Raw genomic sequence first — 12744 nt, forward strand, 5'->3', positions numbered from 1 at the left:
ATGTTGATTTACGTTATTATGTTTCTATTTCAAATTCTCATATCGTATAGATGACGTATATGTCTTTTTAATTCTAAAGCTGTACGTAAAGCCGATGCTTTTCATATTGTCAAAGAAACTAAACACGCGCCCCTATTTTCTCTCCCAAACCTAATTTATCGTCCTCCGCCGTTTCGAGATCCGCCTGCCTCCCCGGTGCCAATCGGTGCTGTGGGAGGGCTCTTGTCGACCCCGCCACATCCAAATCCACCTCTGGCGTGAAGACTGTTGGTGATGTGACTTTGTCTCGGGTCGCCGTCTTCAGAGATGGTGTGCTTCGACTCGTCGAAGTTAAGAGGGGTTCTCGTCGCGGTGCTTCTAGCGACTGTGCCGCTGCTTCAACCTTCTCACCACCGAAGAAATCGTCTCCTCTCCCAACGCCGGTTCTTCTTTCCGGTAGAAATGTCGCTGTGGCCTCCGCTTCCAAAGGCTATCTGGGTATGCGTTGCCTGAGCTAGAGGTCCCGGGACCTCGGACTGGTTGAGATAGAGACATCTCTGTCACTCCGTCAAGTCAAGATTAGGCGGTTAGCTACGGAGTGATGCATTAATTTAGCTCCTCTCCCCTCCTTTGTTGTTGGTGTTGGCGTTGCTTGTTGTTTGGATTGGAATGCAGGTTGAATTGTCTCAGGTTGTGGAGGTTCTCGGTCTTCTTGGAGCTCGGGTTAACACTGTGCGGCTGGAGGAGGTAGTAAGTCTCGGGAGGTGGTGATGCTGCCCCTTTCTCTGTACCGATTTAGAGGGCGAGTCGGTCGAGATGGTTGAGCGCTATTAAGCACCCGTGGTGTCTGTTGTCTTGTCTTTTGCCGAACTTTGGGTTTAGTTCATTGTCCCAGCTCGGACCTGAGGACAGTTCTTGAGCGGGCGTGGTTCTGCTCCTCGGAGGAAGGCAAATTGGTTCAAGCAGCCGTATGAATCAGCTTCCCGCCAGCGTAGTGTTCCTCGTGTTTTTAGTTGCATCGGTCTCTCTTACATGCCTGTCTCGGTTCAACCTTCCATCCTGTTACTACAAGTTTGTATCATTACTTGATGTCCTGTTCGCTCCAAAGCTGAACGGTTTCAAGTTTGATTGCTTTTTGCTTTCATGTTTTTTCTTTTTTTGCCATGAAAGTAAGTTCTAGAGGTCTTATAGATTGTTCATCACATCTTGTAAGTCTCAACAATTTCATTTCTGAAATGATATTTACTATTTAGCAAAAAAACAAAAGCTGATAATTTCGAAATTAGGCAACCAAAACAAAAACATTTCATACAAAGTAACATGCAAACCTCGATCCGCTACTAGAGCCTAGAGGTATCACAACCAAACTTTTAATATTAAAAAACAACTAAGTATCTATTTCTTTCGTTTATGTTTGCTCGTATTAACAGAACAAAGTTTAACATTGTTTGGTAAAGAAACATTTTAAAATGTTATAGTAGTTAGGTATGATGCTAGTGGATTAGATATAGATCATAGTAGTAAACAAAGACGACAATAATTGATATAAATAGATATACAGGCCTTGTTTTTAACAAAAAAAAAGATATACAGGCCTTGTTTGTTTTTTTAATCCAGCCAACCAACAAAATTACACGTTTCTAGCTATTATATGAACTATGGTCATGATTAAGAAACTATTAATTTTCTACACCGGCGTCATAAAACTAGATCGATATTAGTTTAACGAAGCGGTTGGTGCAAATCAAGACCGTCCAATTTAGTTAACATATAAAACACAGAGATTGTATAATATTAAGCACAGATGACTTTAGGACCATGTGACTTCACAAACAAAAGTCGTATTACAATAATGAACAGGTATACTATACCTCAAAGCTAAAAAGCTTACGAATACATTTAATCCTTGCATTAGTATATACAATTTGTACGCAAACTAAAGTCGTAACCTTTTTATGACAAAAAAAAAACTTTATCATGGCCAAACATTAAAAGAAATCTGTTAGGTACCCGAGACGATTAAACAAACATTCAACCTTGGAAGCTCCAAAACCTAATGATAAAACCAATTAGCTATCCACTTTTAGTTTAGAATCTTTACTTAGGAATGTGTTACGACAGTATCTTCCATTGCATGTACCGTGAGTATCTCACTAATTATGTATTACATGACATTCTAAAGGCCTAATATAATTGTTTTATTGATATATTATGTAACTTTTTCAAGATACATGTAATGATATATATGTATAACCCTAACACCAAATTAGGCTCTTAAACAGAGTTTTCCACAAGTCTATTTCGAGTAAGAAATTAGAACCAGACCAAGATTAAATTGTCCAAGTTAGTCTGTTTATACTCAAACTCAAATGTATACTCTTGAGGATACTAAAAACAAATATTCCATTTGTTTGATGTTTTGATTGAAACATAACTATTAAGATATATTAAAAATATTTCAATTAATTATAAAAAGCTGTGAAATAATTAGTTATACAATTTTCAATAAAATTAAAACCTACTTAAGAAATGTCAAAACAAACATCAACCATTCTCTAAACATCATTGGACATTTTTAAAACAATGGAATAGCTCTATCTCTTTTGGATAGCTAATTGGTTTTATCATTACGTTTTGGAGCTTCCAAGGTTGAATGTTTTAACTCTTATCTCTTTTGAGATTTCTGTTTTTTGGATAAGAGATATAAGTATAACCTCAAAGAGTAAAATAAAATCCAACAAAAGGAGATTTTATATATCCTTACTTCCTTAAAATGTTAACACCAAAGTTGAAACTAAAGAACATCATCACTGAACAACATAACAACATTCAAAGAGAAATTAAATCATAAAAAGAAAAACATTAGATTCGTTTGGTTTCTTCTAACACTTCCAAGCAGAGACAGTAACAAGTTCTTTCCTTTGCCAATACATAACAAGTGAACCCTGTCGTTTCTCAACGTGAAACCCTCTCACCGGACTCCTCTGCAACAAACACTCCGCCTGAGCCTCCGCAGTCTGACTCAAACCCACCGGAGAAAACCCACATTGTGCAAACAAGCTTCTCCACGGCGGTGATCTTTCAATCCAACGATGTCGTTTCATCAACAGCTTCTCAATCGAAGGTTGCACCCAAAACCTCTCCACACTCTCATCCTCTTGGCTTTGATTAGCATCAAGAGACTCAAGCAGAGTGGCGTGGTACTGAAGCGCGTGGATCACAGCGTTGGGAAACGGCGCGTCGTTACGGTCACATCCTCTGTCCGAGCAAACGACGACGTTCGGAGAGATCTGTTTAATGAAACGGAGGATTAACGGAAGGTAACCGGACACAACGGAGTTAACGGGAAGATTCACCGCGACTGCTTCTTTCTCAGACGAACGGAGAGAGACAGGCCAATAAGCTGGGTTTAGAAGAAGCTCGAGGCTCAGCAGCTCGATCTCAAACGGAATCTTGACTTCTCCGGCGAAGCTTCTGAGATTCTCCTCCGTGAATCTGAGCTCGAACTCGTCGGAGACTGTCGAAGGAGGAGGAGCAAAGACTGTTAACTTAAGAGACGAAGCTCCGTTTCTTCTCCTCGACGCAAGCTCTTGCATCAAAGACGACCATTGTCCTCCGTATCCAACGTCGAAGTCGATAATGTGGATCCGATCAAACCCTAGCTCGTCGTTGCATGATTCGAGAATCGATTGGTTGGCCGTGAAGTTGACGAATTGAAGAAACGGCGACGTTTCGGAGAAAGTTCTGTACGCAGCGATTCGGAGGATTAGATTCTCTGGTGAGATCAACGGTTGTGATGCGTTGTTGATGAGTGAGAGGAGAGATTCGGTTATGTGAGAAGCCGCTCTTTGAAACGGAGGGTTCTTGTTGTTATTGTTGTTGCTGTAGCTGAGATGGTGATTGAGCCGCGCCAATATCCCTTGCGCGAGAACGGTATGGTCGCCGTTGTTGTTACTGTTTCCGATTAGCTCCGCCGCGTTCAACAGCTGCTCGATGATGACAGTTTGGTCATCGCCGGCCATTCCCGGCGCCGGAACCGGAGGCGGAGACGAAGAGGACGACGGAAGTTGTTGCTGGTGGAACTGAAACGGAAACTGGAATTGCTGCTGACGACGAACGAGAAACGGGTCGTGACCCGGATCCGGATCCGGAAATGGGTAAACCGGTTGGTGAGATCCTGGATTAAACCGTTTCGCCGGCGGAGATGACGGTGGGTTAGAGAACATCAACTCTTCCTGATACGGGAAGCTACAAGATAACAGAGGATTCGAATTCTCGTTCACCGGGACAGACCCGGATCCGAGTCCGAAACCCGGGTCGAAAACACCGAAAGCTGAACCCGGGTCCATGATAAGCCTTAAGATGCTCTGTTCTTGACCTCCGTCGAGATCGTCTAGACCCATTTGACTACATTTATCATCGCCGGCGGTTGTGGTGGCGGTGGTGACGGCACCACCGCCGTGAGAGGAAGAGAGAGTCATGGTGGTGGTGGTTGAAGAGTGAGAAGCGAGAGGGCTAGGACTCCTTAGAGCGTCGAGCACAGACGTAGGCTCCGGTAAAACACCACCGACAACATAACCAAGATCTTGTCCTGCTCCGGTTTTGTCTTGATTAAACCAGATTTTCTGAGGATCTGAACAGAGAGAAGAAACAACACCGAACGCCCCCTCCCCTTGAAATCTTTCAAAGGATAAGGGCATCGCCTCAGCACACAGTAAAAAAACAAGACCTAGAGAGAGAGCGATCTCAAGAACCGGAAGACAACAAAAGAAGAAGAGAGAGAGAGAGGTTATGTTCAGAGGTAATGTACGGAAGATAGAAAGAAACACATGCAAAGCTCAAAACTTGTAATTGGCGCCTCTGCTTTTTTTCCCTTAAAATCACTTTTCTTTTCTTTTTTCTCTGATGCTGTTTATGTGGATGCGTGCAATATTTAAAAAGTGCTCTTCATCAATGCTTGCTAAGCTTTCTTTCTCTCTCTCTCCTTCTTCTATGTGTGGCTTGTGTCTGTAGATGTAGTTATCTACATATGTACCGTGTTCTCGTGACATCGTTGTCTAGTCTCTTCGCAAATGGAGCGCGTGGCTCTACTCTCTCTTTTGGTTGTCAACACATTTGTCTTATTCTTTGAGTTTTGGCAATAACCTTTCAAATGTTTTGTTTTAGAATGTTGCCTTGTAGTCGGGTCGTTCGTAGCCAAGTGGCTGCTGAGCTCTGCCTTCGGGCCCTGACGTCGGGGGTTCGACCCCCACTTACCTCAGTTTGAGGATTAAAAAGGTCCAAAAGTGACCAGTTGACAAAAAAAAAAAGAATGTTGCCTTGTATAGTATTATAAAATTACCCTTGCCACCTTCAAATGGGTTAAATGGTCCTTATGTGGGCTCGACCGCAAACATAAAAAGGTATTTATAAATCTAGTTGCTCTAATTCTATTTACTTAAATTTCAAAACAGCAAAGTAGTAGTTGATAAAGTAGTAGTTAATAACTTCAGGCTTTTCTGTGCAGAACTCACCGACTCAGAGGATTCAACCACATCTCCCATTTTCCCTTTCAATTTCGAATCACCAGAAGATTTTCCTTGAATGTTAAGTCTGAAGGGTCTTTCCCGCACATGATCGGGAGAGGAGTAGATTTGTTTTGCCATTTGAGGGAGCACCAATGCTCTGGAGCTCCCTCAAATGGCAAAACAAATCTACTCCTCTCCCGATCATGTGCGGGAAAGACCCTTCAGACTTAACATTCAAGGAAAATCTTCTGGTGATTCGAATTGAAAGGGAAAATGGGAGATGTGGTTGAATCCTCTGAGTCGGTGAGTTCTGCACAGAAAAGCCTGAAGTTTGCAGAGGCTTTTAAGCGATCCCCGACAAAAGCCCTACTACCTGCGAACAATGATGAAATTAAAAAGAAGAGTTGGTATGAACTAACTGTGGAGGAAGAGGAGGAAACGGCAATTTGTGATAAGAAAGAGGAAGATATTTCTCACCAGGAAGCTATTGGAAAGAATAGCGAAGTGGAGGACCTTCATGCGGAGAAGATTTTGGAAGAGGAAGATTGGATGATCGATGGTGATAATTTTAACGAGGATGATGATGATCTTATGGAAGAAGATGAGTTACTCTACTATGAGAACCAGAAGATAGAAGAAATCGCACCCCTGATGGCTCTAGATGATTCGGTGGAACAGGAAGAAGAAGCTCCCGAGCAGGAGGATAATCTCGATAACCTGATGGTGGGGATAAACTGACTGATATACCGGAATCCAGCTCTGAGCTAGGCCACAACCCAGCCTCTCCTCACCCAAAACAGGCTCTACGGTCACCGTTCAAAAAGAAGAAAGGGTCTCCTAATCCTAACGCGGTGGGCTTGTCCCTGAGGAAGAGGAACTTACTCATGGGCCGGGCTTCACCAAAACTTAAGGAATCAAAAGAAGCAAAAGATGGACAGTCACTGGGCCAGAAATCAACAAATGGGCTCGTAATTAAGCAGCACGGCAGAGACAAAGAGGAGTCTACTCACAAGAACAAAACCAAAACTACAAAGGTGGGAAGCAGGCCACCCAAGATTCCCAAATGAATACAATTGCATGGAATTGTCAAGGTGTGGGTGCAAATTTTACAAAGGAGCACCTCACTGAACTTTATCATTGTTTTTTACCTAGATTTCTTTTTCTCTCGGAGACTAAAAACAATCGGAATGTCTTGCAAGATGTGCAAGTTTCTTTTGGATTTGATCATGTTTGTACTGTTGACCCGGTTGGTCGGAGCGGAGGTTTAGCACTTTTCTATATGGATGATCCATCGGTTACTATTTTATATGCGGATAATCATATGATTGACATTCAAACCAGGTTGGAAGGACATGAGATCTTTATGACCTTCGTGTATGGAAACCCTGTGGTTAGACATCGAGACCATGTTTGGGAACGATTGTCACGCATGAGTACAACACGAAATGGAGCTTGGTTTATGATTGGAGATTTTAATGAAATTACCGGGAACCATGAGAAGAGGGGAGGACGACGTCGCCCGGAGAACTCATTTCTTCCTTTTCGCAACATGCTAGGAAATTGTGGGATGCTTGATTTTCCATATAAAGGAAATTCTTTCTCGTGGGTGGGAAGAAGACAAACAGGAAAAGTAAAGTGTAAACTCGATAGAGCAGTGGCGAATGAAGAATGGCATGCCATATTTAACCACTCTGTTGTAGAATTCCTACAATTATGGGGATCAGATCATAGACCGGTACTAGCAAGGATACAATCTACTGTCAGGAGGACCAAAAAGAATTTTAGATTCGATAAGAGATGGATTGGTAAACCGGGATTTAAAGAAGCGGTACTATCGGGATGGGGACATTTTGATGAAGCTCCTATGAGGAATTTTCATCAAAAAGTTACCTCATGTCGAAATAAAATTAGTTCTTGGAAAAAACAAAACCCGACAAATTCAGCTATCTTAATTAAAGAACTGAAACACAAAATCGACCTGGTACAAGACGATGAAAACTCCACAACCGCAGATCTGGAGGAACTGAGAAGACAGTTAACCGTTGCTTTTAAAGAAGAAAATTCTTTTTGGGAACAAAAAAGCAGAAATCAGTGGCACCGACACGGGGACAGAAACACAAAGTTCCATCATGCGATTACAAACCAGAGAAGAGCCCAAAACCGGATCATCAGCATAAAAGATAAACATGGGAAGCTGGTTGAGAGTGAAATTGAAGTAGAGAACGTGGCTGTTCAATACTTTCGAGATCTCTTCTCTTCCTCCATATCGACAGAGCTAGATGCCTCTCTTCGTTTTATCTCTGGCAAAGTGTCTCAGTCCGACAATAGATTGCTTTTAGAAGAACCGTCGGAACAGGAGATTAAAAAGGCAGTTTTTGATATTAACCCGAATAAAGCCCCCGGTCCGGATGGCATGACTAGCAAACTATTCCAGAGATTCTGGCGCGAGATGGGCCAAGACATTATCAAACTTGTGAAGGACTTTTTCGCCACAGGCAGTTTCGACCCGCTATTAAATCAGACGAATATTTGCCTTATCCCCAAAAAGAAGAAACCACGAGATATGACAGAGTTCAGACCAATTAGCCTTTGCAATGTTAGCTACAAGATTATTTCAAAGCTACTATGCAAGAGACTTAAGAGGATTCTTCCGCGATTGATCTCAGAGACACAATCGGCGTTTGTAGCAAAACGATTAATCACGGATAATATTCTTGTAGCACAAGAAAGCTTTCACGCACTAAGGACTAACAAAAGATGCAGAGAAGACTTTATGGCTATTAAAACAGATATGAGCAAAGCATATGATAGAGTGGAATGGAGCTTCATAGCGGCTTTGATGTTAAAGATGGGCTTTGATGAAAGACTTGTTGACCTCATTATGTGTTGCGTCACATCGGTCTCATATCAAGTCTTAGTCAATGGACAACCAAGAGGAAGAATCTTCCCAAAGAGAGGTTTGAGACAAGGAGACCCCTTGTCCCCCTTTTTGTTCATCTTATGCACGGAGGCATTGATCTCACTCCTTAATGGAGCAGAACTAGAGAAGCAAATTGTTGGGCTCCGCGTTGCTAGAGCAAGCCCGAGGATATCACATTTGCTTTTTGCTGATGATAGTCTTTTCTTCTGCAAAGCCGAATTAAGCCAATGCAAGGAGATCATAGACATCCTAGATATCTATGGGAAGGCATCGGGACAGAGAATAAACACGTCCAAGTCTTCTATGTTCTTTGGCAACCGGGTGGAGGCGGCTTTGAAAAAAGATATAAAAGAGGTTCTAGGTTTTACCTCGGAAGGTGGCATGGGAATGTACCTTGGGTTACCTGAGCAAATTTGTGGCTCAAAAATGAAAGTGTTTTCCTTTGTACAGGATCGACTTAATGGACGAGTTAACAATTGGTCATCGAGACTTCTCTCTAAAGGAGGAAAAGAAGTGCAGATCAAAGCAGTGGCTCAAGCATCCTCGACATATGTCATGTCAAGTTATTTGCTCCCACAAGGCATTACCGATAAACTCAGGAGTACTACATCTAATTTCTGGTGGAGTTCAAAACAAAACAGCAGAGGTTTACATTGGATAGCATGGGATGAGATCTGTACTCCTAAAGATTTGGGAGGATTAGGTTTTCGAGATTTCCATGATTTCAACTTAGCACTTCTTGCGAAACAATTATGGCGGCTGATACATTACCCAGATTCTCTCTTGGCGCGGGTTCTAAAAGGGAGATACTATAACGACTCTTCTCCCTTTGACGACCGACGGATATACTCGCCTTCATATGGCTGGCGTAGTATTATGGCAGCAAAACCTTTGCTCATATCGGGCATGAGAAGGACAATTGGAACAGGTAGAGATACGAGGGTATGGAGTGATCCTTGGGTCCCAGACACAGTGGCCCGACCACCAAGACCTGCCCAACACATAGTCTACAGATTACCCCAACTTCTTGTTCAGTCCTTTATTAGGAATGATACCAAGGAATGGGATATACAACTTTTACGAGAATTTTTCCATCCAGGAGATATACCGTTGATACTTGGGATAAAGCCCTCCCATTTTTCTGCTATGGATGGGTATGCTTGGAACCACACAAAATCAGGAGCGTACACAGTCAAGTCGGGGTACGATCTATTACAATCGACGAAAATGGATCTATGCACCGAGGTCCGAGAACCGAGTACCACGAGACTTAAAAGTCATGTATGGAAGATTAAGGCGCCAAGTAAGATACTACACTTCTTATGGCAGGCTATATCTGGTTGCGTGGCGACGGCAGAGAGGCTCACTTATAGACACTTGGGCACCGATAGGAGTTGTCCTAGATGTGCTGGCCCAGAGGAGTCGATCAATCATCTTCTGTTTGAATGCCCCCCAGCCCTACAGGTTTGGGCCTTATCGGACTATCCGTCCATTCCGGGTGACTTCCCGAGTAAATCTATTTACCAAAACATGACCTTTCTGTTTTGGGAGAGAAAAGAGGTGGCTCCTTCGAGACCACAATTCGATACCTTCCCATGGATCTGTTGGTACATTTGGAAGGCGAGGAATGACAAACTCTTCAATGGGAAAGTCGTCTCCCCGATGGATACTCTTCAACATGCATCCCTCGAAGCAGACTGCTGGAGGAAGGCAAATGAAAAGGATCAAACTGATGAGGATCAGGATGACCCTCACACCCCAGCGATAGAGACGAATCCCGAGACACCCCGAATTCCTACATGCCAAATTGATGCATCATGGATTAATACTGGCAGTGTTAGTGGGCTAGGGTGGAGTCTTAAGGATCATATCGGAAATGAGATGTTTGGACTACGGGCTTGTACTAGGAGCCTCTCAGCACTCCATGCTGAGATGGACGGTCTACTCTGGGCAATCTCATGTATGCAAGAGAGGAGGTTCACATCGATACGGTTCGAAACAGACTGCTCGGACCTAGTAGACATGACCACAAACCCGGAAGAATGGCCATCCTTCGCAACAGAGCTCGACATGTTCCACCGACTACAGGATAATTTCGAGGATGTGACCCTTAGTCATATTCCTAGAAGTAGAAATGGTCGTGCGGATACTTTGGCAAAGGAAGCTAGGAGGAAAGGTTACATATTTTCCCATATAGGTCAGACTCGGACAGACGGAGATGCTCCCCGGAGGATTAACTCGTCTCGACCCCACTTGATCTAGTACATTGGGCAGCCGACAAAAAAAAAAAAAAAAAAAAAAAAAGTAGTAGTTAATAAGCTTTTTTAGAGCATCTCCAATGTAATATTCCATTTTTTTCTCCAAAATGGAGTAAAAGTGAAAATAGAGTAAAAATACTCTAATTATACTCCATTTTTCACTCCATAATGGAGTGATGAACAAACAAAAAATTAGATTACTCCATTTATGGAGTAAACACTATTATAGAGTAAGATATAGAGTTGGGTTGGAGCAATCCTTACTCCATATTCACTTTTACTTCATTTTGGAAGAAAAAATGGAATAGGGTTGAAGATGCCCTTAGGGATTTAAAATTAGGTAAACTTAATCGTTCTTTACAAAATCAGTGATAATATGTGATATATATGAGTATCTTAATAGATAGAAAGAATGACATAATAGTGTATTCAACATATATATTTCACCAATAGCTTTGTAAATCGTATCATTAATTTATGTTCATAAATTAAACTAATTATATAATAACTATTTAAATATTAGTGTTAAATAGATACGATGCTAGATATTCTAGCCGGCTAAACTCAACCGGAGTTAAAGAAAATATTAGTATTATAGATTTATAGTACATGACTATGGAAGCACTGTGGCCTAATGGTCAAGGTTTAAAGGCTTCTACACCCAAATCTGGGGTTCGAATCCCAGACCCCGACAAAAAAAAAGACTTATAGTACATGAGTATTATACATTTAATTTTTTTCCTTTTACAAAATTACTAGAAGTATTAAATAATGTACAAAGGGTTAAATCCAATCAATTTATTATTAAATCTATAGTTTACTCGAATCTAATATGATTATCGGATAAAAACTTCTAAATTCTTAATTAATATTTGATCTTTTCGATAAAGTATAGACGTTTTTGTTTTCCAAAAAGAAAATTTAAAATTCCAAATTTAGAATTTTGATGATGTGAAATTTCATCATTTTATTTATATTTTGGTTTTTAAATTTAACTACATATTATATTTATGATTCTTAAGTGTTTTTTGTTTCTCGTTTTGTTCTTTAAATTTTTTATATCTCCTAATTTTCAGATTATTTTCTATAAATTGAACTTTTACATGTAAAATTAAATAAAAATTTTAAAATAAAATTTATATTATTTTTAAACTAGAAATAAAGAGCAAAAATATTATAAAAGAAACTTAGTAAAAAAATTAAAAAGTACATGAAGACAAAAATAATTACACATATTTTAATATTTAGTTATGTAATTCTATTTACTGTAGTGTAAATTTTATTAATTAATATTGTTATAGTATGTTTTATATATATTCTAGTTTTTAATAAAAGTTCTGTGGATCTAATTAATTATGATAAATATAAAAATCAAAGAGTAAATTATAAATAATTTTAAAATTAATTTTGAAGTTTTAATTTAGAGAAAAAACATCTTAAAACTTTAAATAAATAATTTTGCAAATTCTAAAAAAAAATTGGAGATATTCTGAGAAAATCCATAATAAACACGAATCATTAAGTAATATATAAAAAATCAAAATCAATCCACTATCACGAATTTTAAATTGAAAGTCCAGAATTTGAACCTAACAAAAATTCAAATGTTTTCCCATTTTCACGTAATACTTTTATATTTGCGTACTTTTAAAAATTATGAAAAAGGCGCGTAAAAAATCATTGATCAAAAAGACTTGAGCAGTATTTTTTTCTAAATTACATATGCCGAGGAAGCAGAGCAAAAAGACGAAGCTGACGCAGATGGTTCATTACGAGATTTCCAAATTAACCCTCTTAGACGCGTGAAAGTTCGGACAAGAGAGGGATATATAGGTAATTTAAGGGGCAACAACTCTGGCAGGCGACTCTGACGGACCGGTGCTCTATTTGAGTGTCTCTCTGTGTGTGGCTTTTTGAAGATTTTCTTGAGAACATCGAGACATAATGTATCAACGGTTGATTCTTTGTCTAGATATAGATCCAGCGGCTCTAGATTGTGTTAAAAGTATTCTTCGCATTTTTTGTATTTTCTTATAACATTTATAATCCTGACCTACAAAAAATCTAAGATGGTGGTGGA

The 12744-nt window shown here is 40.2% G+C and overlaps 2 protein-coding genes across 2 annotated transcripts; one reads left to right on the forward strand and one right to left on the reverse strand.

The window, feature by feature from the left end:
• Window positions 1–2712: 2712 nt before the first annotated feature.
• On the reverse strand, window positions 2713–4972 carry LOC108816896 (scarecrow-like protein 27). Its single transcript, XM_018589456.2, has one exon. It carries the CDS (start codon window positions 4677–4679, stop codon window positions 2862–2864), a length of 1818 nt encoding a protein of 605 aa, XP_018444958.2. The 5' UTR covers window positions 4680–4972; the 3' UTR covers window positions 2713–2861.
• A 2063-nt stretch (window positions 4973–7035) lies between these two features.
• On the forward strand, window positions 7036–10668 carry LOC130498048 (uncharacterized). Its single transcript, XM_056991392.1, has one exon. It carries the CDS (start codon window positions 7036–7038, stop codon window positions 10666–10668), a length of 3633 nt encoding a protein of 1210 aa, XP_056847372.1.
• Window positions 10669–12744: the final 2076 nt, after the last annotated feature.

Source organism: Raphanus sativus, chromosome 7 (genome assembly GCF_000801105.2).
Source record: "Raphanus sativus cultivar WK10039 chromosome 7, ASM80110v3, whole genome shotgun sequence".
Classification (NCBI taxonomy): Eukaryota; Viridiplantae; Streptophyta; class Magnoliopsida; order Brassicales; family Brassicaceae; genus Raphanus; species Raphanus sativus.